The sequence below is a fragment of the Nomascus leucogenys genome, chromosome 11 (genome assembly GCF_006542625.1).
Source record: "Nomascus leucogenys isolate Asia chromosome 11, Asia_NLE_v1, whole genome shotgun sequence".
Lineage (NCBI taxonomy): Eukaryota > Metazoa > Chordata > Mammalia > Primates > Hylobatidae > Nomascus > Nomascus leucogenys.
Genome location: NC_044391.1, coordinates 33798347 through 33826169, shown reverse-complemented (window position 1 = coordinate 33826169; position 27823 = coordinate 33798347). Strand labels below are relative to the sequence as shown.

The 27823-nt window shown below is 34.0% G+C and overlaps 1 protein-coding gene across 4 annotated transcripts in view; it reads left to right on the top strand.

Moving 5' to 3' along the window:
• VWDE (von Willebrand factor D and EGF domains) overlaps positions 1-27445 on the top strand; it is a 76242-nt gene extending 48797 nt beyond the window's left edge. For 3 of the 4 annotated variants that reach the window (XM_030823083.1, XM_030823082.1, XM_003252569.3), the window contains 14 exons: positions 732-846; positions 2902-3152; positions 4083-4302; positions 8696-8836; positions 14249-14344; positions 14428-14523; positions 15536-15631; positions 16189-16284; positions 17916-18011; positions 21054-21149; positions 21243-21338; positions 22094-22189; positions 24750-24853; positions 27132-27445. In XM_030823083.1, the coding sequence (XP_030678943.1) occupies positions 732-846; positions 2902-3152; positions 4083-4302; positions 8696-8836; positions 14249-14344; positions 14428-14523; positions 15536-15631; positions 16189-16284; positions 17916-18011; positions 21054-21149; positions 21243-21338; positions 22094-22189; positions 24750-24853; positions 27132-27146 (1614 nt within the window). In that variant the 3' untranslated portion in view covers positions 27147-27445. Of the gene's footprint in view, positions 1-731; positions 847-2901; positions 3153-4082; positions 4303-5936; positions 6605-8695; positions 8837-14248; positions 14345-14427; positions 14524-15535; positions 15632-16188; positions 16285-17915; positions 18012-21053; positions 21150-21242; positions 21339-22093; positions 22190-24749; positions 24854-27131 lie in introns of all 4 variants that reach the window. The other variant, XR_001116476.2, reaches the window with a different exon arrangement.
• Positions 27446-27823: the final 378 nt, after the last annotated feature.

Genomic DNA, 27823 nt, shown 5'->3' with positions numbered 1-27823 from the left:
TTTCCATATATCCATAAGTACTTTAAAAATATTATTATTCAAGATTTTTTTCTCCTCCTGGAGCTATTTTGCTCTAACTTTTATGCAATTTTCCAAGTGATATTAAAGGAGATTTTGTAAAATGAGCTAAGTTTATATCTCCTGAATAAAATTTTGTCTTCTCCCCAAGAATACTTGCTACATTTAATGTTCTTTCTGTGCTTATCAGCATCTCTTTCAAATGTTTGGTGTAATGATATCCATTATCAAGTGTGGATATATAATTATGCCAAGGATCTGGTCTAGTTGGCTGTGTTCACAGAACATAGTGGGCTGCTAGGGAAATGGAAAATAACTATAACCTAATGTGATTTTATAAATTGTGGAGGAAAAAAAAGAAGTTGGTTTTATTACTTTATGAATAAATCACTCCCAGGATGAGTTGAGCAGTGAAAAATACCAAAAGAGAGATTTTCTCCCATGTTATTTATAAATTATAAGCTATAACTTTGTAAAGATAAAACTTATATGTACTTTTATTACCTCCAAATCAATCAGTTTTATAGACATTTACATATTCAGGTAATTTGTTTTCTCATATGCGCTTATGATTATGAAGTATCAAAATAGATGTATGTGCTTTCTTTGGAATCATCAGTACATATACTGCCATCCTTCTATGTAGTTTTTTTCTATATGCTAACTATAGCTGTACTTTATTGATGTTTTCTTTTTTAAAAATTTTCCATTAGGAAAATGTTTGCATTATTGAGGGACTCTGCTATGTTGAAGGAGACAAAAATCCAACCAGCCCTTGTTTGATCTGTAGACCTCAAATTTCAAGATTTACTTGGTCATTTTTAGAAAGTAAGTTATTCTTTATTAATCCAAATATTTCCTATAAAGACATTTTAAAAGTGGTTTTCAGCCAGAAGTTACATAAATGTGTTTAAGATGAATGACCTTTGTGTTTAATTTAGCATCTCTCCTAACTGCAAAATATACTTTGAGGGTATAGGATATTTATTTTAATATTTGATTAGGAAAGCATATGTGATTTATTAATGGAAGAAATGGCAATTATTAACTCAGTTACACACAATTTCCCATGCTTAGCCTTACCTGTGTTCAGTTTTGTGAAGTTATTAACCATTTAAGCTCAAAGGCCATGGATTCAGCACCTGTTAAACAAGGTATCTGGACTTAGTAATCTATAAAGTGCCTTCCAGCACTACTGTTATGTGATGTGATGAGTATAATATTGGGTACAGATAATTTTGAGATACTTTGTTTCAAACAATACCCCAAATTATAGTCACGTACCATATAACTTCCTCACTTTCATAAATAGAGCTATGTTGGTTCCATATAGGTGTCCAAGTTCTCTTTCTTCACGGGGAGATCAGACATTATTAGAGACAATAGGGCACAATTATTCCCTGGCCCCATGTAATTTTATTTAAGGAAGTCATACAACTTTATATTTATACAATACTTTGTAATATCATTATAATTGTATGTGCATATTTCATTACTGTGTTTCATTACATTTGCCAGATGATTCACTGCTTAGGTTTAAGACTCACGGAATGCTGTGGGAAGACAATGGAAATTTGAGGAAAAATACAGTGCAAGAGATGAAAATACAATACAACTTCTGAATTGGTGCCTCTGTTTTTTCAATGGCTATAGTTTGACTGATCGATTCATTGTAGTCTCATAGTGTTCAAAGTCATAAAGGGTCATAAAAATATCATGTCTTTTAAATCTCTCATATTGAGGATGAGGAAATTAAGATCCATAAATTAGGCTGCTTGTGTAAGGATATGCAGCGGCGGAACAGGAGCCAGAGCTACAATCTCGGGGCATTAGTGCTTTGTGGATGCAAGCAGAATTTCTGTGCTCAGTACAATGTAATGGAGCTATTTGTTCCAACTATTAAGCCAGTGGGCTGGAAAGGTAGACTTTTTTTTAATATAAGACAATATAAAAAGAGATTTTTCAGTTGTTTCATGAGTGGAAAGGGAACTCTGCCTGTCCTCTAAAATAGCCACTTTTTTTTTTTTTTGAGACAGAATCTCACTCTGTCTCCCAGGCTGGAGCTCAGTGGTGCAATCTCAGCTCACTGCAAGCTCCACCTCCTGGGTTCAAGCAATTCTCCTGCTTCAGCCTCCCTAGTAGCTAGGATTACAGGTACCCACCACCATGCCTGCTAATTTGTATTTTTAGTAAAGACAGGGTTTCACCGTGTTGGCCAGGCTGGTCTGGGACTCTTGACCTCAAGTGATCCACCCACCTTGGCCTTCCAAGGTGCTGGGATTACAGGTGTGAGCCACCATGCCCATCCTGAAATAGTCTCTTTTTTAGTGTGTGCACTCAGTCACTGGAAGAACCTCTGAGGAGCAGAAGATAAGTATGACTAATGGCTTCCACATATTATAGCTGGGGAGGCAAGTACAGCGAGAAACGTTCAAAGGAGCCAAAGAAACGGAGCAGTCATGGGCAGTGAGGGAGGAATAGAGACAGGGAGTAGAGGGAGAAAGTGAGGCTTAAACAGAGTGCAAAGGATTCACAGCCAGAGAGAGAGAGAGTAGTGAGGCAGTCAACACCAAGAAGTAAGACAGAAGAGGCACAGCACCCAGTGTGGACAGTGCATGTGTATTTATATATTCTGTGCTGTATCCAAAGTGCTTTCATACTTTCATAATAATGCCTGAGGTCTTGCACCTGTCAGTTACTTTCACATGTCTAAGAATGGAATTGAACTTACTCAGAATGTTGAAAAAAAAAATGAAAGCAGCTAATAGACCTTTTAGCAGAGTTCAGTCTTTAACAAAATGCATATCTCTGTGGGAGCTCTCAGAAGTACACTTCATTCCTTTTTCTACACGGGTATAAAGTTAAGTGTTTTCTCTATCACAGACAACCAGCCCCCAGTGATTCAAGCATTGCAAGACAAATTACAGACATTTTATGGTGAAAACTTTGAGTATCAGTTCATGGCCTTCGATCCAGAAGGTTCTGACATCCATTTTACGCTGGACTCTGGTCCTGAAGGGGCAAGTGTTTCCTCTGCAGGGCTTTTTATGTGGAAAACAGAGTTACTAACTCCCCAACAATTTACTCTACGCCTTAATGATGACTGCGATGCTGAAACTAGAGTCATGATTGAGGTAATCTTTATAATTACATAAGTGTCACTGGATTCTTTCGCAATTTTAACAACTTTATTTGAATTTAAAATACAAGCCATATTCTAGTTGTAAAGAGCAACAAAGTTATTAAACATTGTATGGAAAATTAAAATGCCAAAACTTTGACTATTCTTTGTAAGAATTTAAAACTTTAGAGAGAGTCTCAAGCCCAGAAGCACAGATCTAAATTAATAATTTCTATACTGTTTTATTCGGCACTTCACTATGACAAGAATAAAGAACTCCTTCAGCTCCACCTTCATGAAAGATGTGTGATTAATCTAAGATGGATAATTATACCCTCTTCCATCAAGTGAAAGGACCTGAGATGTTGAACTAGAAATCAAGATTATAAATACAACTTGAGATAAATAATTGGCAACTATAATTCCTTTTATTATTGACTTTTGGTTATGTCAGTCATGAGCACTTAATACTTACAAACCCTGTATGTGTCCTTTGTTCATTTGAAACTTGGAACACACTTTTACACTGAAGTAATATTGTGAAGAGCAGCTGCGTTCTATGCCATATTAACCCAGTAATTCGGGAGATCGTTTGCTCTCTAGATTTGTGAATAACCCAGGTGATTAACTGCTTTCCACTTTAATGATTTTTTTTAAGTTGTTCTACTTGCATGACAGAAATTGATCATCTTGTAACTTTTTTTTTTTAGAAAAGTTATCCTTAGTATTATATTGTGGTTATGCACCTGGGAGTGGGCATAATTGCCTTATTAAACTATCTTTAATACAATTTTATATTACATTTTTGTGTGTGTATATATATCAAATATAAGTGATTTGGTCATACTTCTACATAAACACACATGCCTGTCATGATTTCTGGGGCATAAACTGAAGATAATTTTATTGAAAAATAAGACATTTCCTTTTTTTTCTTTTGTAGGTGACTGTGAAGTCTTGTGATTGCTTGAATGGTGGATCATGTGTGTCTGATAGGAACTTTTCTCCTGGGAGTGGAGTGTATCTGTGTGTCTGCTTGCCTGGCTTCCATGGCAGCCTTTGTGAAGTGGACATTAGTGGGTGCCAATCCAACCCTTGTGGTCTTGGCAGCTGTATTAGTGGTTTTCACAGTTATTCCTGTGATTGTCCACCTGAGCTCAAAGGTAAGATTTTGCTCCTCATAACAAATTAGAAAGAAAAGCTCCTTGAAAAACACATCTACAGATTACTCAAGCAAATGTGTGGTCGTAAAGATTTTAGTACACATCTTTACAATTTTAATAAAAGTTATTACAAATATAATTACTATCCATATCCCTTGTTTTTGTAAATTGTAAGTTCCATACACTATTACAGTTTTGATAATTTTTATAACTGTTATAGCAATGTAGGAACCTGTTTTGCAGGTCCCTAAACATTCTTACCTATATTTGGTAGGGAGAAGTGTATTAAAATGTATTAGTATTAAGATATAATATGGAAAAATAAAGCAATTATACCAGAGAAAATACAAAAGTTATCACTTAAGAGAGGTTTTACTGATAATTCATTGACTTAGAAATATCATGGTAAAAAGTTGAAATCAAATGAAATGTTAGCATATTTACTAACTCATTAATTGTCCTAAAATGTGTGATCACAGAAATAAATATATGACTGCCAACCTTTAATTTCCCACGGCTTTTTAAAAACTCATATGAATATTTTCTTTGTGTTTAATGAATGTAAATATTAAATAAGTAAATATATAGTTAATAAGTTGATATTTTTCTTGAAGACACCTATTTTAACAATACAATAGAACTGAGCAGAGTATTTATGTGTCTTCTAATTTTCTTTGGCACTTTTTCTTTTTTTGAGATGGAGTTTCGCTTTGTCACCCAGGCTGGAGTGCAGTGGCGCAATCTCAGCTCACTGCAAGCTCTGCCTCCTGGGTTCATGCCATTCTCCTGCCTCAGCCTCCCGAGTAGCTGGGACTACATATAGGCGCCTGCCATCACGCCCGGCTAATTTTTTTGGTATTTTTAGTAGAGATGGGGTTTCACCATGTTGGCCAGGATGGTCTCAATCTCCTGACCTCATGATCCGCCCGTCTCAGCCTCCCAAAGTACTGAGATTATAGGTGTGAGCCACCGCGCCCAACCTCTTCAGCATTTTAAAACAAAAATTTTATCATTTGGAACTATGAATATAGATCTCTTTTCTACTCCACTGTAGACTATATTTGAAATAATTCAAATGTTGATTGCCTCATATATTTTAGTATAATAAGGGCTACCATCCGTATATGGCTGAATTTACTCATTTAGATGAGTTGTTAAGCATTTCAAAGAGCACCACATCAACTCAAAAACATTTATTAAGGACAGACTGACTTTCCTAACACAAACAATTTTCATGAATTTTCATAACTAGTCTAAACAATTTGTCCTTAAGCTAAACAGACAACCATCCTAAATAACTTTTAAAAATTACTGACTTTTTAAACAAAGTTCAAATTACTGCTGTAATATAAAACTTTTTGCCTTAAATATTAATGGAATTCTTAACTTATTTACAATATAATCGTATGTACTTGAAAGGTCTGGTTTAATATTAAATTGAATGTAATTAGTGACTTTATATTTGATTATACAGTAAGTTTTAAAAACAGCATACTTCTATCCTCATTATTCATAGCAGCTCTTTTGGGGTTAGAAGGACAGACATAAAAAGTAGGAGTTATATAATAAGCCAATTGGACATACGATGTTTTTCAAATTAAATAATTTGAGCTCTTGATCTATATTTTGTACAGGCAAAAATTGCCAGGAAGATGTTGATGAGTGTGACTCCAAGCCTTGCTTTGAGGGAGTAGAATGCCTGAATACCTTTGGTTCCTATCATTGTGGTTCATGTCCAAAAGGATTTTATGGGGATGGAAAAATATGCCATGGTAAGAGTTCCTATTTTCTGCTATGAGATTGTTTATGCTGCATTTGATTATTTTTAATAGCATAATTTCTGTTTTTGACTCATGTATTTATTCAGTGTAAATGCATTAAGTGTCATGCATTGAACTAGATACAAAGGATGCAAAAATATTTAAGACGTGTTCTCTGACTTAATAGGTAGAGTGTAACAGCAGGGAATATGACTAGTAGTTACAGAGTACAATGAAGTGTTCTGTGTCTTTTGATAGAAATCACAAAAGGGCTAGTAGGAATACTACACAGGGAATCTTATCTACCTGGAGAAATAATGAAAAACTTTTAAAAAAGGAAGTGACTAGACTATACTAGACACATGAGAACTGAATCTGATAGATCAAGAGAGAGAAAGGCATTCCAGGCAAAACCAACAGCAGGAGCAAAGGGACAGAAGCAGGTAACATCACAGCACTCCTTGGGCAGCCACAGTGAATAGTTCAGCGTGCCTGGAATATAGGAAGAAAGGGGAGCTGCTACAAGAGTTGGAGTTAGAGAGGTAAGCAGTAGCAAGACCACGTAAAAACCATGGAGACTCCCTTAAAGTTTTGAAGTGGGAGAGAAACATGATACAGTTTACCTGTGAGATAGTTTAAGGAGTAGTGTGTAGGATGGACCACTTGTGGGTAAGGAACTATGTAAATCTGAAGGTGAGAAGAAGAGTTAAGAAAATATTTCAAATATATAGGATAAAGGATGAAGATATACTAACCTAAGATGAGGTAATGATGAAAGGGATACTAAAGACGCAAGTTGCTTGTACTTGGTCAGTGATTGGGATTAGCATGACAGAAAGAGATTCATTAAGTTTTAAGTGTTTGATTTTAGTGAATGGGTGCATAGAATCTGCATTTGCATTGCTATGGATGGAACTGCGTCACCTCAAAATGTATATGTTGAAGCCCTAACTCCCATTGTGGCTATACTTGGAGAAAGGAAGTAATTAAGGTTAAATGAGGTTATAAGGGTGGAGCCCTGATCCCATAGAATTGGTATCCTTCTATGAAGAGACACCAGAGAGCTTGTGATGTATGGACAGATCAAGAAAGTGGCCGTCTTCAAGCCAGGAAGAGAGCCTTCACCAAAAACTCAATCATCCAGTTTGATCACTTTGATCTTGGATCATTGAGCCTCCAGAACGGCAAGATAATTTCTGTTGTTTAGGCCTCCCAGTCTGTGGTATTTTGTTATGGCAGCTCAAGCTGACTAAGACACACAAGCAACGTAATGGAAGAACAGGTTGTTGTGGAGGGGAATTATAATGAATTCAGTCTAGATTCACAGAAACTAGGGTTACTATGGAATATCCATGTGAACTCAGAAAGGAGGATTAAGTTGAAAATATAATTCTTAGAATCATCAGCTATGTCATAGAATTGTCCAGGGAAAACCCTTAGATTTAGAGGAAAGTGGATAAAAAAAAATTGGTGGGCATCAACATTTTAAAAGATTAAAAAAGAAAAAAACTAAGTTATAGAAGACAGTGTCAAAGATCCATACCTTGGGTTTAATTAAGTGAATGGGACCCTCTTTGATGACAATTATGTACTAAGGAAGCAGCATCATCTTGTGCTTCAAATTGGGCTGAGCCTGCCTAGCCCACAGATACGAGCAATACAGTGTAGGATGGTAAGGGGAATTCTCAACTTCTGCTTCTCACATTTACTCCTGATATCCCATCCCTAATATTCACATCTTCCATTCTAATAAGTGATCTAGCAGTTTTCTTTCCCAAACAGGCCCGTTTCTTCAATAAAAACTTCATTCAGTGGCATTTAAGAGAAAAACAAGTGGAAACAAATCCCCTTACACATGAGTGACTAAATATGTTTCTTAACATTGTCAGAGTCATTTGTGTATTGTAGGAAGGGGCTTATTAATACAAAAGGATTTTTGGTTGTTGATGATATTTTCTTAGTTTTATGATAGGTACCAGAGTCAATGAATATCAACATGAATAAAGCACAGTTATTCTTGAGGTTATTGCTAACTAGTGGGGCACATAAGAATCAATAGCATGAAGGGCAAAGTTCTGTGGGAGAACCCAAATGGACAAAATTGATTGGGTGGGTGAATGCAACTGAAAGAAGATACATTAGCTTGGGCTGCCATAACAGATTGGGGGGCTTAAACAACAGAAATTTATTTTCTCACAGTTCTGATTGCTGTAAGTTCAAGATTAAGGTGCGAGTAGGTTGATTTGTGGTGAGATATCTCTGGTTTGCAGACTGGCTACGTTCTCACCAGGTCTTTCCTGCATGTGTGGTATCTCTTCCTCACCTTGTAAGGACACCAGTCCTATTGGATTAGGGTGCCACTCTTATGATCTCATTTAATCTTATTTACCCCCTTAAAGACCCTGTCTCCAAACACGTTCACGTTTAGGAGTAGGGATTTAACATATGAATTTTAGGGGGACATAATTCAGTCCATACCATAAAAGTGTGCAGAAGAGATGACATTTAAGCGAGTTATTTAGTCTAATTTGCAGAGTTTAATCCAAGTGGCATTTGTATTGTATGTTCTTATTTGTGGTGTTTGGTTGTCTAATAGTTTAAGTCTAATCTGTTTTCCTTGTTCTCATTTACAGTTGAAACACAGTTTTTAAATAAATTTACTACACAAACTGTGGTTCTCACAAGATCTGATAAAAGTGTAAATAAGGAAGAGGATGATAAAAATGACCAAGGGAGAAAGAGGCATGTTAAGCCAACAAGCGGAAATGCCCTCAGTAAGTAATGGTCATAGTTAAAATCTAATGACAAATAATTCCTCTTATTTGTTTTCTAGAAGACCAACATATTTATTCCTCAGGTATTTTTATTTTTAGAAAGATCACCTAAAGGTTATATAATGCGATTTAAAATTTATCCTTTCTCTTGCTGATCTATTCAATCATCTGGCTTATATTTTAGAAAAAATGCATTTATGTCCTCTAATGAACAAAGCATCATTTAAAGTGATTTCGGAGAAGCTTATGGTTGGAAATGACTACTTCAAACTTACATTTTATAAATCCCTGGAAATTGGCCATCCAGTATCTGCTCAAACCCTAAAAGTGATAAGAAGTTCACTATTTCACAAGGCCTTTCCTGTGTCATAGTGCTTTCTTAATAGCCCTCATTTGGTTCAATCATTCTGTGATTGTCTTCATAAAGTTCTTGTACATTTCACATTGGCTTTCTTTATGCCTTTGCATTCTGTAATATCAACTGTTATTGTGAATGGGATATCTCTCAAGATATTTTTGATTCCTAGAACATAGGAAATGTGTCTTGATTTTCATATTATTCCAGTGTTGTCACCTTACTGAATATTCTGATGTACACTATGGTTTATAGTGGATTCTCTTTCTTGATTTTATTGGCAGACAATAATTGTTTTTTGCAAATAAGGAGTTTTGTCTGCTATTCTTATTTACTTTCCTGTCTTAATAGTGAGATTTAATTTATATTTATAATGTGCCAGCACTAGGCAGACATTTTTGTATCTTACCTCATTCAATCCTCATAATAGCTATTTACAGTAACTGTTATTACTTCTATTTTACAGATGATTAAACAGAAACATAGAGGGCTTAAGTAATGTGTTCAGATTGTGGAGTTTTAAATTACAGGAGAGAGAGTTGAGCCTGAGCCATCTCACTGAAGAGACCAGGGTCTCAAACGTATGCCCTCATTGTAGTGTAGTGTACCTCTAGTACAAAGCCTGTAGGGAAGGGAGAGCTTTGTTAATGGTATGGGAATTCTTCTCATGTTTCACTATGATATCACTGAAGTTTCTGCTACATACCCTTTATCCAATTAATGAATTTTCCTTTTATTAGTTGCTTTTTCAGAATTCCTAGTTTTAAATCAGGAGTGGGTTTTAAATGTTATCAAATGCTTTTTCAGCATCATTTATTAGTTGCTATAATTGCAGTTAACAAAGTTTCCTTAGACTAATTTTCTCACAATATTTAAAATCAGTAATTAATGCATACTATATTTCAACATCATTTTATATTTTCCATATTATGTCTTTACGCAATTATATCATATAATTATATTAATAGGTACAAGTCTAATCCTGATATTTTTCCATAAATGCACTACCTTTGATCTACTAGTATTTCATTTAAATTTTTATATGTCACAAATATATTGACTACATGATTATGCCACTTTAATAAGGTGTTTATAACACTTTTCATCTCTTTTTGTGCATTGCAGCTGTTTTGAAAATACCCTTTCCTTAATTATTTGGTAAAATTTTTCATTAGATTATCTGTCCTAGCATTATTTTGGGGAGTAATTTTAGATTGTTTTTCTATTTCCATCAATGTTTTTGCCTCCTCTTGAGTCAATTTCATCATTTTTATTTTGCCAGAAAATCATTTGTCACATCTAGATTTCAAATTCTTGTATACAATTACATGTAGTATTCTTGTATAATTTAAAATTGTCTTCTTATACATAGCTATTTCACTTTTCCCGTCTCCAAAGTTGTTTAGTTATATCTTTCCACTGTTATGGTTTTTGATTTTTCCTAGATAGAAATTGCCAAAGATTATCTATTTATTTGGGTTTTTTTCAAATAATCATTTAGATTTGTTTTTGTGCTAATTGCTATCCTTTTGCTTGCCTTTTTTATTGATTTGTAGGAGTACTTTATATATTCTGGCCACCTCATATATTCTGATCCTATACGTAATAGGTACTTGAGATTATTGTGTTTATCTCTGTGGTTTGCCTTTATCTGTGTTGTCTTTTTATATGAAAGCAGTAAGATTTTATGTAATCAAATAAATATATTTTTAAATCTTTTATTTATAGCTTCTGTTTAAGGATCTCTCAAAGTTTAAGTTATAAATATGAACTCATATTCTCTTTTAGAACACTTACTATTTTATATTTTACATTTAGTTTTTAATTCATTTGCAATTTGTTATTTTATTATATGAAGCAGAGGTTCAATACTTTTTTTCTTCCAGATGAATAGCAATTATGTAGTATCATTTATAAAATAAGCCACATTGAATTTAAATATCATATATTTTATTTAAAATCCCTTATATGTTGAGATATATTTCTGAGCTTTCTGTTATGTTATTATTTTCTAATAGTCTTTTGTATGCCAGTAATACATTGTTTTGATTAGTGTGGCTTTATACTACATTTTAATATCTGTAAGGCCTATATCTTCTCGTGATTCTTGTATTTTGTAATTTTTATGATATCTCTGATATATACCTTCATAGGAACATTGAATCATTACATTTCAAAAGAAAAAATTTACTTTACTAGCATCTATTTGCTAACATATGCTCTTTTCTTACTTTCTTCAATGGTAATTTTTGCAGTCTGGAGTTTCAGTTCTTCTCTGCTTCTTTCTCCAATTCTGACAATAAAAACTCTCCTAAGGAGAAGGTTCACTTAAAACAATTTGGTTCTGGAAGGAGTCCCCTCTGTGTACAGAGGCTCAGGGGAGGGGACACTGACTTGGCCCAGATCATCTAAAGCAGTTCTTCTGGGGATTGCTACTCCAGGACACTTTTGCTATATTTTTTGACACTTAATTGTGCTTACCTCACTGCCCTTATTTATTTATGTTTGGGGCTATATTTGGTGCATTCTTGTTTCTATTAGTCTGAACCCATATGCTTTTTATGTTTCACAGAGTCCTCACATTTTTCAAAAATCTTTCGTTGCACTTGTTGCCAACTATGTTAAGGATTATTTTTATTGTTTTTGGTTCATTTTCTTCTATCTTTTTCTGGTTTTGATTTGATTTGGCTTGGTTTTCTATGTTTTTATATTTTAAGACCTTTGAGAAGAGCTTTGCATGAAGACACTGCAAAATCAAATCCTAAATTTGCAATAGAAAGCATAACAAGAAAAACATATCTAATCACTGCTTAAAATGTGTTCATACTCTAAAACCCATTAGATTTTTCCATACCAAAGAAGTAAAAATATGCAATAAGGAAATGAAGTATTTTGGCAGGTGAAATACATAATGATTCCCCCCAAAAAATGTGTAAAAATGTTTTAATTTCTAGTTGAGCAATCAAGAAAGATGGGGACATAAAATCTCATTTTATCACATTGGTAAAATTATTAGAGCTGTGGTTCTTTGCCTCTCGTATAAAATAGCATTTATAAAATTTCCCAATTTTTGCTTATACATTTAGTTCCTGTCTTCTTTATAGGGAAAATTACTTACTCTTCTGTGTTTCTGTAGGTTTCATTTTATATTTGTCACCCTTATAGTAGTTCTCAATGATTGTTTCTTAGTGAATGGCTCACATGTCTCTATCCTTGACAATATTCTAAGTTGCTCAGGGATAGGGACTGTGCTTTCCTTTGTTTTGAGTCTCGTGTGTATGAGGTGATCAACAGGTGCTTGTTAGCCATTTCAAAATCTTAATAAAATAAATTATTGTAATTTGACTTTTATACCATTTAATATTCTGGGTTATCTTGTGTACCCCAAAAGACTATAAGCTCCTTGAAGGCAGAAACAGTGTCATGATTTCTTATTAGTACACAGCTCCTACTACAGTGTTAGACATGTGTAGATACTAAATGAGGGAATGAATTACTTAACGTAAAATATTTCAGGTAGAGAAGACTATTTATAAATGCTATTGACTAACATTTTTTATTTTTTGGTTGTGTAGGTATAAATTTTCAGCCACCATCAACAGAATATTCACTAATTGGTACAAGATTTACTCCCACTCCCACTACTATCAAAAAGTTGTTGAGCACAACTAACAGCATCTCCCGCTCATCACTGAAATTAATTACAGCCCAAATGGGTAATTCAATAAAAGCTATTTCCCATCAGATATCAGATTTTGAACATGTGGATCGTAGCCTCAGTACAAATCTCAGTCTGGGTGAGTTGGAAGTTTCTATGAAGAACAGTAGCTCTTTAAGCATGAACCCAAACAGCACCCATGGCAAATCAAAGGATGATATCCAGAACACCATCCAAACAGAGACGGGAGGATATAATTCTCAAATTAGCAGGTCTTCCCAAGGTTACACACAGTATGAAGATGAGTTTGTGTCATCTATTACAAAAGCAATCACTATTTTGCCAGAAAAGTTTGGGTCAACCAAAATATCACCTTGTGCTGGCTCGCCTTGTTTTTTTGGTGTTTCCTGTGTGCCAAGCTCAGATGGTCACTTCAAATGTGGACGCTGCCCTTTTGGGTATTATGGAGACGGTATCAATTGTGGAGGTAGTATGAAACTCTTCAGAAGATACAAAGAAAATTATCTAATTCAAGTTTAAGTTATTAAAAAGATATGCTTTTCTATATACTAATTTCTATTTATTCTGCTGAGTTAACTTATTTCCATTTATTTTATGTATTGATCATTTATACTGTATTCTCATCACATTTTGAAAGAACAAAAGTGGGTTTTCTGAGTTATTTATTAAAATCATGTTAATATTATAGAGTATTACAACTATGTAATATATATTACAAATATATTTTGAGTACTTTCTGTGTTCCAGGGTCTGTGGAAACATTTTGTATCAACTGTGTCATATAATCCACATGGACCCCACAAATTGGGTATTATTTTTCCCATTATACAGATGAGAAAACAGAGCTTTGGAGTGCCCACTGAATTTCCCAGCATTAATCAGCTAAGCAGATAAAAGATGTCAATATAGATCTGATTAACATTGTGGTCTGTATTCTTTTCAGCTCACAGTGGGCATTTAGCACTTCAAATACTAATTCTGGCATATTTGCTTATTGGCGTGAACTAGGTTTCTCTATAATCTTTCCAACTCTTTTGAGATTATAGCAAGTTATATATCACTTTAATTTTAAAGGCATTGTTTCTATCTTCTCACAATTATTAACATTGTTTTCTCTGATGAAAATCAACTTTTTGGCTTTGACAACATAGAAGCTGTCTTGTGTTACTGTTTTGCTTTGTTTGTGTTTTGGCTTGTTTGTGACTAAACTTAAGCAAGAGAGTTGTTGGAGTATTCTTATGTCCTCAGTATTATCTAGAGGGACTATTAGTTAACTATTCAAATTTCAGAGACTTTTGCTTCTATTATAACTAAGTCTGTGGCCAATATGTATGTTCTGTTTTAGCAATCAACCTTTTTCTCTTTGATTTTTTTTTAGCCATTTGTAGATATCCATGTGGGAAAAGTAGGGAGTGTGTTGCCCCAAACATCTGCAAATGTAAACCTGGTTACATTGGTTCTAACTGCCAAACTGGTAGGTAACATCATTCATTAGTTTGCATGATAAATTATATTTGGTAATTGCTGTGTCTAAAAGTTGGGTTTTATTTTATACAGCTGTTTGTGACCCTGATTGTAAAAACCATGGAAAATGTATTAAGCCTAACATTTGTCAATGTCTTCCAGGACATGGCGGAGCAACCTGTGATGAAGGTGATAATTCAAATTAAAAATCAAATATAAGGCCTAAAATATAGCATAATTTTCTTTAAAAATCATTTTACAAGACAATTCAAGTTTACTGTGTATATACTAAAATATTCTTATCAAAGCTGGTATAGGACTCTACATTTTAAAATACTTATCAAATATAATCTATTCAAAGATACTGAAGAATTAAGTTTCTGAAATCAGAGATTCAAGGAGCAATAGCTTATTTGTTATTGGTAAAATTATCCTCTGAAATGATTTGAGGTTTAGTTATAAGGTACTATATATCTACAAATATAGCTTCAAGCAAAGACAGCTATTGAATGATCCACCAAATATGGTTCAAATAAAGTGTTAAATGCCAAATAACTAGAAAATGTAAAGTAGTAAGAAGAAACCTAAAAAGTGAATTTTTAAAAATACATCTGTAGCCATGTAATTGCATTGCTTTGGTTTAAATCTTAAGCAGAAAATTTATGAAATAGCAATCCTAAAGTGGTGATACTTTAAAGAAATAAATTGTTTATTTTAAAATAATATGTGAAAAGACAGTTTGGTAGATGGTGCATATAATTATGAATAAGCTGAGAGCCATGTTAAATGTTTTTATGGCAAGGCAAGCTACAAATTAACAAATTAAAGTAAATTTAGGGTGAACTAACAGAAACATTCAATATAAATAGCATATGAAAATAACTATGCAACTATAGAAAAGCTCTATTTGTAAGGCAGGAATATGTAAGTTCAAATCTCACTTTTCAGAAGAAGGCCAAGGTCCTATATTTCCTTCCAGTTAACAAAAAGTTTTATTAATCAAAGCATGCTGTTGATTTGTAAGTGTTTCCAGTGTGAATTAATATAGTCAGTCCCACAGAACTAAATTTTGTAGTAAAAGAGAACTTAATGTATTACAAATTGCTCTTACAACAAGATTTTATTGTGACAGTGCTTTATAAATATAAACTGACTTTTTAAAAATTAAGAACTGACTTAATAACATAATCTGTTTCTGCAGAACATTGTAACCCACCTTGTCAACATGGTGGCACATGCTTGGCTGGGAATCTCTGCACTTGTCCTTATGGTTTTGTAGGACCAAGGTGTGAAACAAGTAAGCAAAGGTCTCCTGCTGTCTGATATAATGAAACTGCTTCTTTGAATAGTTGACGGCCTTAATGCTACATGAAATGAACCCAAACTCTACGTAAAGAACACACATTGATGATTGATGACAACAGTTACCATCTTGCATAGCACTGGTATCAACCACAGTGGCCAGTACTAAGATATGATGCTATTCATGGTCTTTCTTTGAGAAAACAGGAATTCAAATTTGTTAAATTGCATATAAATTTCTTTTTAAATTTATGTCTATGATTGCTTTCATCAATAACTAATAATTTTCCCAAATAGCCAAGTCTTGTTTACCACTTGGCTCAATGGTTTTCTATTTTTTCCCTCTCTATTAACCAAAAATAAAATAAAATAAAATAACTGAATATGAGAAATAGAAAGCATTTTAAACTCGAATATAAATTGTATTTTATCTTTCTCGGTAATCTTATTAATTAGCAGATGTGATTGGCAGTTATGAGCTAGCTAGATAATAACCAACAATATGACTACTCCAAGCCTAATCTTTCTTTTCGCGTTATTCTGTGCTCTCAGTGGTTTGTAACAGGCACTGTGAAAATGGAGGCCAGTGTCTTACACCAGATATTTGCCAGTGCAAACCTGGCTGGTATGGACCCACCTGTAGTACAGGTAAAATTGGAAATATTTTCAATGAACATGTCAATTAAAAGTTAAAATATGCCAATATCCTGAAGATGTGCACCTAAGAAACATAAAACTGACCTGACAAGACAGGTATGAAGTTGTTATTTCAGACAGATTTTTAAAACTCTTTCATCCTCATTCCCTTTGTTTTTGTGTTGAACCATATGGTGTCTTACAGCTTTACTGTTATCTTATCCAACCAATACTTTGTTTGCTTTTATATTTCCCTCATTCACCTACCTTGTGGTGAAGAGAAGTGTGTTGAACCCTCTAGGTTTCTTTTAAGTTTTTCATCCAATAGAAACATCCAATAGACATTAAATATCTAAGCAATTCTGAATTAACTTCATACCTTTCATGTTATTCCATTTATTTATCATACTATTAGGCTTTTTTGTTTTTTTTTCTTTTAGACAGATTCTCACTCTGTCACCCAGGCTGGAGTGCAGAGGCGTGATCTTGGCTCACTGTAACCTCCGCCTCCCAGGTTCAAGCAATTCTTCTGCCTCGGCCTCCCAAGGAGCTGGGATTACAGGAGCATGCCACCATGCCTAGCTAATTTTTGTATTTTTAGTAGAGACGGGGTTTCACCATGTTGGTCAGACAGGTCTCGAACTCCTGACCTCGTGATCCGCCCACCTCAGCCTCCCAAAGTGCTGGGATTACAGGCGTGAGCCACTGCGCCTGGCGTAAGCTTGTTTCTTTGGCAGCAGTGTTTGCAATTATCTATGTTTGATCTAATTCATTATAATCTAATGACTTTTTCTCAATGAAAGTGTAATTCAATGTTTATAGCTGGCCAATTATTTGTGAAGCATGATGCAAATGGAAACAAGGCTGCATTTGATTTTTGCCCTGATTTCAAGTCGCATATTGTTAGTGACAGAGACATGGGATACAATTATGAAAAAGACTATGATAGAAGTTGAGTTATGATAAGTCATGTTATTGAAACACAGTTCCTTAGAAGCAGAGAAGGAAGAAATTAATTTTGGCAAGTGGAGTGAGGAAGAAAATAGTATTTGTAGTAGATGTTGGTGAATGGGTAGGATCTAGGGTGAAAAATAAAATTGGGGATGTCTTTCAAAGCAAAACAAAAATAAAGAAGCAAAAACAATGAATGTTTTCCAGTGTGCTAGGACTTGAGTGCAGTGTTCTCATTTTAATTGGGAAGGTGATAAAGAGGTGTGCATGGCTACATGTATTTGAGCAGATTACAAACCATCCTGTTAACACTGTTGAATTGAATTGTCTTCTCTTAACTTGCAATCATTTCTTCTAGCTTACTGATGGCATTCTGAATTGTAATCATAGCCTCTACATTCTTGATAGAGCAGGAGCACTGTCATCTTGGACAAACACCACACTTTAAATTCCAGCTCCCTTTCTAGCTTTTCTAAGCTTAGTGTTATTTGTAAACTTAGCATACGTTCAAAGCGATTATCCAGTAATTTCATTCCTCTTCTGTTTGGCAAAGTCTAATTAATTATACATTACGGGTTTTACTTGCAGTAAAAATAAAATATTTCATTACGCACCATTTTGTACTTCTGTGCAGCTTTCATTTTTTAACTAATAAAACTTTTATGGTCTCTTTTCCTCCTGCTGTTTATTAGCTTTGTGTGACCCTGTTTGCCTCAATGGTGGTTCGTGTAACAAGCCAAACACTTGCCTCTGTCCAGATGGATTCTTTGGGGAACAGTGTCAGAATGGTAATTATTCTTTCTTTGTATGTAAAAAGGGCAAATGGAAAGTTAGATATCAACAGAGCTCTGAGTAAACATGAGACAAGTTTCAAAGGGAAAGATGCGATCTTTTCCCCAGAATTCTTGTGATGTTTCAAGTATGCCCACCAAATTACTAGCTTACAAAAATATATCAAAGTTATTATGTAAAATGGTTATATTTACTCAAAATATTGAAGCTCATACCTTGGCACCTCTCTGTGCAGTTTTGTAGGCCCAAGGTGTGAAACAAGTAAGCAAAGTTCTCTTGTAGTCTATTATAATGAAATTGTGTCATTTTTGTTGCCTACACAGCAAAAATGTTTGATTTATGGTCAATCTACTGTCCACTATTATCCTATAACCTCTTTTCACCTTAGTTTCATTAAACATTTATGAAGAATCACCTACGCACAGCACTATGCAAGAAGATACAGAGACATAAAAATGCATTGTTTTTCTCTTTCATGGGCTTATTATTTTAACACTTTCCCTCATATAGTTAATATTACAGGTTATTTTCAGAATAATGGGGATGTCTTGAGGGTATGAATTAATGTCAACCAATAATATGTAATGTGTATTTTCTGTATCTTCATATTTTCGAGTTTATTAAAAATATAGAGTAGATTTTTACTATAGAACATGTCAGAGTATTTCCATAATTTAATTCCTAAAATTTAGGTTTTCCTTGCCACAATGCACTTTGATTTGCAATTCTATTTCTTTTATTTTGGATGTTGGCTAGGATTCTTAGGAAGGAAATAAAGCAGAAAAGAAGTCATCACGCTAACACAGGATATACGGGCATAGCAAATGAGTTCCTGTAATTCATATTCCTTTGAAGAAGCAGTTTGAGAAACAGAAAGAAGTAAAGACTAAGTTAAGGGAAATCTTGAAAACTAGAAGACTATGGTTAAATCCATGCTAGAGAGTTATATATGTAGTTTTGAATGGAGAATGTAAGGAAGGAAATGAAAACTTTACCTCTTTCATGCTACTTGAAGTAGATGTAAGATGAAGTAAGAAAAGTTCTCTAAAATGTATATGCCAGTTGTATAAGTGGATAAAGGAAGAAATATTTCAATTATTGAACTGAATTAAAAATTATCTACTGAACATATTCCATGCTTTAAGGGCCAGAGAACAGATTATCATTGTGGGAAGAGAGTAGGTTTTACAATTAGCTTGCCTCCACAACTTTCTTGCTGGTATTTACTGAAAGGCTCCATGCCTCAGACTTCCTGGCTTTCAGGTATGATCTAGACAGTTGCTATGACATGTAATTCTTATTAGATCTCATCTTCTTGTGAGCCTAAATGGTGGGAAGGGAAGATGGCACACACATTGAAAGTGATTGAATAAAATTAGTGGAATATAAAGTCATATGAAAAACGTATACTATGTGCACTATAGAATTTTCAAAGAGGAAGATAGAAATTGAGCTAGAAACATCACAAAAAAGTTAAACTACTAAACTAGTAAGCAAGGCTTAGGATGTGTGGCTGGAGAGATGTTTAAATACACCTTTCAATTTGCTTCACCTCTTGGATTTCACATGGAGAGTGAATCCAATTACTTAGCCCACTTCAGGATTTGGTGACAGAATGAGGCCTATAGATCTCATAAATATATGTGGAGGGTGGATTTTTTATAAACCTCCTTTTCCTAATGTGGGATTATGGGTAGACATGGCCAACCTTAAATTGTATGCCCTTTGTATATATTATTTTAAGTATGCATGCTTTTTTGTATAAATAATTTATTTCTACACTTCAAGTTTTTGTGGATAATTAATTATAGCAAGATTACCCATCATAAACAATTTGTGGAGCTTTTTTACGTTTCAAATTCCTAACCACAGGCATTTCCTATGGAGTTTTCGTAGTAGAAAGAATATACATTTTCTAATAAATAATAATAATCTTAAATTGTATGAAGGATACGGAGCAGAAAATGTAAGAACATTTCTCTACCAATAAAAAGTATCAATAAAATGTCAGAGAAATAACAGTAGACTCAAGCATGAACCAAAAAAAAGTTCAGCCTAAAATACTGGAAACTATCTGTTTGCTAAAAGCTTTCAGTTATATTGTTACTATAAAGTTCTATATTATTTCAATTTAAAAATCCATTTGAAAACAGTAAAATTTTTCTTACAATGTTTGGAAATAAAGGAAGCAGCTTTTCAAACAGGGTGTCAGTCCACACTAGTCCTATTAATACCAGTTAATTTGAAATTTATTTTTAAAATGCAAACTAACATTTATTTAGTTATTATTTGGGAAGAAATTAAATTTTGAATTTTCTAGAGAGGTTTGCCTGTGTATTACTTAAAAGAAATGCCTTCATTTAATTTTCATACCTGGAAGAAACATGAAGTAATCATAACCATCTCATAAGATTAATACATATTAACCTCTGAATTTCATAAAACAGAATTATACAAATAGGAACTACCAGTAAGATGTATTCAAAATTATCTAACAAATATTCTTAACAAAGCCAAGGATTTATTGTTAAAAAGATTTTTACCAAGGATTCACAGGAATAAGTCACATATAAAGCTCTGCCTTCATATCCTCAGTAAGTACTCGAAAGCTAATTTAAAAGTGCTTTCTAAGTATGTGGAAAATTGTTGAGATTTGTCTAATTTCCACAAGAACAGGCACATTCTTATTTTGAGCTAGGTTTTGACTTATTTTCTGAGTTTTGTCTAGATCATTCCATGCTTTATTGTATAGTGAAACATAAGTTAAGGTTTCTAATATATTCATTGTAATATGAAAGACTCAATTTGTTATGAACACTTAACCAATATATTTCAAATTGTGCTAACCCACTAGCAGCTTATAGGTATAAGCATTGCATTTCATGATTTAGAAAGGACAGGTTTAATGAGTGATCTTTTATTTTAATAGCACATTTCTCTCCCTTATGTCCTTATTGATGACAAGCACATGATGCAATGCATCATATGTAATAATTGGATATGTAATATTCACAGATTGCTGCCATGTGTTCTTTTAGCTTTCTGTCACCCTCCCTGTAAGAATGGTGGCCACTGCATGAGAAATAATGTGTGCGTCTGTCGTGAAGGATACACTGGTAGGAGATGCCAAAAAAGTAAGACATCACTAAATGTATTTGTCAACTACAGGTAAAGCAAAGACAAAACTGTTGAATTTAAGGGCTGACTTTTCATGCTTTTACCTTAAGGCATCTGTGATCCTATGTGCATGAATGGAGGAAAATGTGTGGGACCAAGCACTTGCTCTTGTCCTTCTGGTTGGAGTGGGAAACGATGCAACACACGTAAGAGGAATACTCTTAAAACGCTGAAGCTTTCGTCCTTCATGGGAATGTAAGGCAGAATGTAAAACAAAGAGCGTTTTTTTCACTTTTGTTTGCTTGGTCTTTTTAAAATTTTTGCATATTTATTCTTGCTTTAGGAGATACCTTTTTGAAACAGAAAAAGTTTTTACTCATCTGAACTCATTCTTTGAGGTTAGCAGAAGAGGATATCTTGTATTTTTCAGTTTTTCTACTGCACTTGCCAGGAAAAATAGCAAGTCCTTAAGTCCTGAAGTTGGGGTTGGGGAAAGGTTTTAAAAAATTACTGACTTCTTGGCTCCACCTCAAACCATCCAGTTCTGACCTTTCCAAGAGGAGGTAACAGTGCCACTCAGGCTGGTTAGCTCCTGAGGGTGGCTGTCTTTATTCAAATGTTTCAGTTTTTTCCTTTCTATAAATTATTTTAAATTAGACACTACTAGAGTGTTTTGATCAAAGTGAAAAATTGAGAAGCCACATAGATGTCCAACAACTGGAGAAAAGTTAAATCACAACGCATTCAAACAATGGAACATTTTGCAACTGTTAAGGTCACATTTTCCAAGAATATGTAGTGACATTCAAAAATGTTCTTGATAAAATATTAGGGAAAAAATTTCTTTAATCACTTACTTGTAATTATTTCTTTTTTTCTCTCTAATGAAAAGTTTTGTGGGTTATGGATAGGATTTGACTAGTAATTTAAAATTTTAACTTGTTTATATTTCAATTGGCAGCTATCTGCTTGCAGAAATGTAAAAACGGTGGTGAATGCATTGTGCCCAGCATATGCCATTGTCCTTCCTCCTGGGAAGGAGTGCAGTGTCAAATACGTAAGCCCACAGGATGTTTTTCCTACTATATGTTCTGAATTAGAATCTGTTATAATAATTAAAGTATAGCTTTAGGACAAGTCCATAGAGGGAAAAAAACTCCAGCATGCTGATCCTTTTTAAAAAATGATTTTAGATATAAAACAAAAACTTCCTAAATTTTATATCCATTAAAAAGAAGAAAGTGTAGTATAATATATTAATAGTTCGTGTGAAGAGATAATTTCAAATTATGGTCTGTGGATTACCAATAAAGTTTCCCCAGGTGGGACAAAGAAGGTGTTGATATACAGAAGTTTACGTATTATTTCATATTATAAGATAAATACATATTTATCATGGGTACCTTAGAAAATATGGAAATGTATTAAAAATTAATCACTCTAGGCCAGGCGCAGTGGCTCACGCCTGTAATCCCAGCACTTTGGGAGGCCAAGGCCAGCTGATCACCAGGTCAGGAGATCAAGACCATCCTGGCTAACATGGTGAAACCCAGTCTCTACTAAAATACAAAAAATTAGCCGTGTGTGGTGGTAGGCACCTGTAGTCCCAGCTACTTGGGAGGCTGAGGCAGGAAAATGGTGTGAACACTGGAGGCGGAGCTTGCAGTGAACAGAGATTGCACCACTGCACTCCAGCCTGGGCAACAGAGCGAGACTCTGTCTCAAAAAAAAGTAAAAAAAAAAAAAAATTAATCACTCTAAATTTCACCATCTAGAATTAATTTCGGTTGCTTTTTTAGAGTTTTAGTATATTTTCATCCAGTATTAGTCATAAATTTCTACACAGATGAAATCTTAAGATGTAGAGGAAGATCAAATTTTATGCAATTTTGAAATTTTTTGTGGAAACTTGAAATAAGATGTTAAAATATTAACAATGATTAACTTAACGGGAAAAACTGGAAATCCCTCAAAATATTTCCAAATGATTAATAATTATATAATTTAAAAATTGGTGGCCAAGTATATTGTAAACTGAAATTATAGTTTTATTATGATCATGCCTTTTTACTAGAAATAATGTATCCTCCATTTCAATGTCTTATGAACCACACCCTTGTTTCCATGCATCAGAAATTTTGCATGTAATTTTTGTGACTCTTAGACCCTATTTTATTAGTAATTGCTACTGTAATTTATACATTGCTTATCCTAGAAAAATATATCAAAGTACTATTAAATGCTGGTATTTACATAAGATATGTATACTCAAATATTGATAATTCCAATTGGAATTTAGATGTGATAAAATGCTAGAAAAAAAGAGTTAGCAACCTCAACTTGGGTGCTTGTTCTGGAGTGAGCTCTATGTGGACCGTAAGAGAGAAGGATGAGAAGATGTTAAAAGCACATTAATGAGGAAATATGCTTCAGTGGTTGCAGATTGAGGTTGTCTGAGCACAGCCTGAAGCTGTGCACCCTGTTTCTGCATCCTGCAGCATTTTTATGTGAATTTAAAAGTTGTCCTACTTCAAATTCTTTATTTCAAACTATTGAGAAACTGTCTTAACATAATGATATTTCTTAAACAAAATATGTTACTACCATCTGCTGGAAAATTGTTGTAATAAAAATTCAAATCTATGATATCTATCATGTGAATGCTGCTTTCTTAGCTGTGGAGCCCTCATGGATTATACAACCTGCCCAATTGTATACAGCAGCCCTGATGCAAACATACTCTGTTAATGTTGCATTTATCTTAAAGGACATATTATTCTTGAATGTGTAAGCTTCAAGTATGTGATATTGAAGCAGTATTTCTCCTATAAAAATAACTATTATATATAATTTTATGGTATGCTCATTTTCACTCAATATTATTTGAAAGAATTTATGTCGTTTAAAAACAAAATTTAAAGCAATATGTTAAGTTCCATAATATAAATACTACAAATATTCCCCTTGCCTCCCCTCTTATGTTTAACATTTTAGTTATTTACAAGTTATTATTAAGTATTATAAGTATTTTCTTTCTACAGGTAGTTGATAAATAGATTGAGATATTGAGATAGATGTAGGTATTTTTAATTGCCTTGGGAAAGATTTCAAGGAAGGAATGTATGATATAGACAGCATGAGTATCTTTCAGAAATTTTCAGCAGAGTTATTTCACATTAAATTTCCAATGATAGTATAAAAATTGTCAAATTTTCCATACACTAGCCAGTACTGGGTTGTCCCTTAAATTTTTGCTTAATGTTAAAAAGCAAATTATAGATGCTATCTTCTGTTAATGACTTGAGCTCCTCTAGAAAAAAAAAAAGATACACTTCAAATACTTCAAAATGTAGCCAATGAAATTTTTGTTTCTTTTAATAATCTCTTTATAGAATTTCAAAAGTGTTGTTTGAGTTTTGGGTGCTTTGTTTTTGATGTGTGCATGTGCTCTGAAAGATGAGAGTACATAGATTAGATCCATTCATTGATGGTTCATTAATAGATTCTTATGACTGCATTAGTGTCCAATCACCAGATAGTCCCAGACCACTAGGATAGAATATGCCACAAGCATTTCATGTCAAAAGATGGTCACTGTAAAAATTTGTGTATTGCAGCAATTTGCAACCCAAAATGTCTTTATGGAGGCAGATGCATATTTCCCAATGTGTGTTCCTGCCGCACAGAATACTCTGGAGTCAAATGTGAGAAGAAAATACAGGTATTTCAAAGTTTAAAGAGAAAATAAATATTAGACATTGACATTTGCATATCTCTTCTACTTAGTAATTATTACTAATTAATGTTTTATTTTCTCTTATTTCCAAAATAAAAAAAGCATTTATTTCCCTCTAAAATTAAAAATTGTATCATTTTTGTGTTATGGTAGAGTTATTATATAAAATTTTGATGTGTTTTTAAGGAATTTCAATGTATAGATACAACTGTCCATGTAATGCAGTATTTTATATCACCATAGTTGAGACAGCAAATATTCCACAACATAGATTCAAGACACTTATTTGTAGGGCCAGTGCTATAAAACATATATTTAAAAAGTTTCTGTGATCTTATTTCTTTATGTAGGATTAAACTGCATTGTGTTTGGTCTCTAATCTTAAATTTCCAAATATCAACAGCCGAGATATTATTTCAGTCCTAATTCCCATACACAGAAGGGTAGCTCTAATAATCTCTCTCTGCTTTGTACAAACACACAGACACGCAAATGCAGCAAACCTCTCAAAAATGTCTTAAAGTTAACATCTAGGAGTTGTAATTTAAAAAGTCATTATATGCTATTTAGCACTTCAAAATGCCCCAGGGTCATGAATATAAAAGTATGCTGGAGTACTAGAATTTGACAACTGATTAGAAATTTTCTTCTTGAAGCTTGATATGGATCAATCTGGCTTGGAGACAAAATGGATATATGTAGAGTTTTCTCCGATCACTGGTGTCTTCCTGTAGGATTGGCCCCCATTATGAAAATAACCAGATCATAATAGGGCTATGGCTTGAAAACTGGAAAGCAAAAGTTATTGAGTACTTATTTGATTAAATATTGTTTGAAAAAAATAAAAATAAAAGCTTGAGCTTCCTTGGGTTTGAAGGCAGCCTAAGTATGTATTTATTTGATTTGATTTGATGTGAGATTTTTATGGCACAGAAAACCCTATGACCTCTAAAGCCATTTAACTCCACTTTGACAGTACTAAACTAGGTGGCTGCTCTATATCTATTTTATGTATTTATTTGCCATCTGAATCCTTCCTCATATGATCAATAGCAAATCATCTTTATCCCCATTGATGTTGCTTCTGAGAATGCATTTGAAATCACACTAAGGGGAAAAAATGCCAGAAGGCCATGGGGAAGGAAAAGGGGATAAGAGGCTAAGCATGAGGACAATATATCCCATTCTACTATAACCTGCCTTCCAAAGCTTCTAACTTCAATCTCATTCTGGCTTTATTCTGTTGATCACTGGTGTCATTTTTTTTTTCTTTACTTGCTTTTAATATTTCTTTGGCTCCCACACATAGGTTAAAACATAAATTTCTCTTTAGTGGGGAAAAAAGCAACCACCATCCACGGGTATCCACAGAACCTTCTCCAACTCGATCCCTTCCTCCCCTCTTCCCTACCTTCCCCAAAGGAGGGTTCAGGCTGGCTAACTACCTCCTGGCTCTTCCTCAAGCAACCTGAGATAGTGGGTAAAAAAAAGAAATGGAGCTTACTGATTGGATTGCTAGAATTCCAATGAAAAAGAATTACTGGCTACAGACAAGAAACACAGAGAAAGGGAAAATAAGCAAAGGAAGAAAAAGGTGCTAAAGAGGGTGGGTTGATAAAAGGCTTTGGGAAGCATCATAACCTCCTGCTTGTGGCTGAGTGCACTCACTCTGACCCTGCCACTTATTTGCTCTGTGATTTCAGGCAAGTTTAACTCTCTCAGTCTCAGTTTTCTCATCTGCAATATGGCATTAATAGTAGCGCCTAATCATAGGCTTATTGTAAGGATTAAATATGTTAATATATGTGAAGTACCTAGAATGGTGCCTGGGACATAACAAGCACTATGTAAGAGTTTGTAACTAATTACATCGAATAGAGGAATAGAAAGAGGTGGAGAAAGAAAAGGATGGGGAAAGACACTTGAGAGAAATTCTGTAATGCATTATGAGTATCAGTGGTTTTTTCCTGAGGGATATCAAAACATTAATTAGTTTTACTGGGCACGGATGTTTCTAAAGTGTAACATTTTGCCACGATGGAATCACCTAGTATGCAAGCTCCATTTGGTTATGACTGCTTGGACCTTAAATATGATCTTGATTTGATTTCAATTTTTATGAAAACAGTATTGAGTCTAGTGGCAAACAGAACCAAAAGAGCTTTACGTATCATGTCAGAGGGAAGGAGGCAACAAATAATGAGCAAGGGTTAAATGATTTTATACTAGTCATTGAAACACAATTTCCTTCTTCCTACTACAGATAAGACGCCATTGAGTAGCATCGAGTATATGAATTACAAGCCTGTATCTTAAGAACGGAAATGTTTTGTTCAGAAAAAGTTGGGGATAACTTGAAGTTTATTTGAACATCATTCAAAAAATATCTTAAAGGCTGAAGAAACTAATAAAGTACATAATGATCTCAGTTGTAATCATTAGAGAAAAGCAGAGAAGAAATCCAGGTAATCTAAATTTGATGCTGAGATGGGATAGGATATTTACATATTGAGATGACGTATCTGATATTCCATCCATTCACAATATTTAATAAACTGAATATTTTCTCAGCCCTAACTGTGACTATGTCTGCATCATTACAAGTCAGTCAGCCTAATGGAAGCCACTTGATATGGTCCTGATAGATGATGCTTAATGCAGAATGAGGGGCTCACAGGACTATTTGAAGAATGGGGAATGAGGGTCCGGAGCTAGAGGTTAGGAAAGCCACTGCTGATCAGAGTGGGTAGTAATGAAGACGTTAGCCCAAAGCTCCAAGCAAGTTCTTTTCAGAGGCTTTCCTGGAGCTGCCACAATACTTGAGAATCTTTAAAAACTACCACCAACTGTCTCAGGCAAAGGGGATTATTCTCAAAATTTTGCTAGAAAGCCGCTGTGAATTTCATCTTTCCAAGCATCAAGCTGCAAACACCTCTGAAAAGACTGATGGCTTCC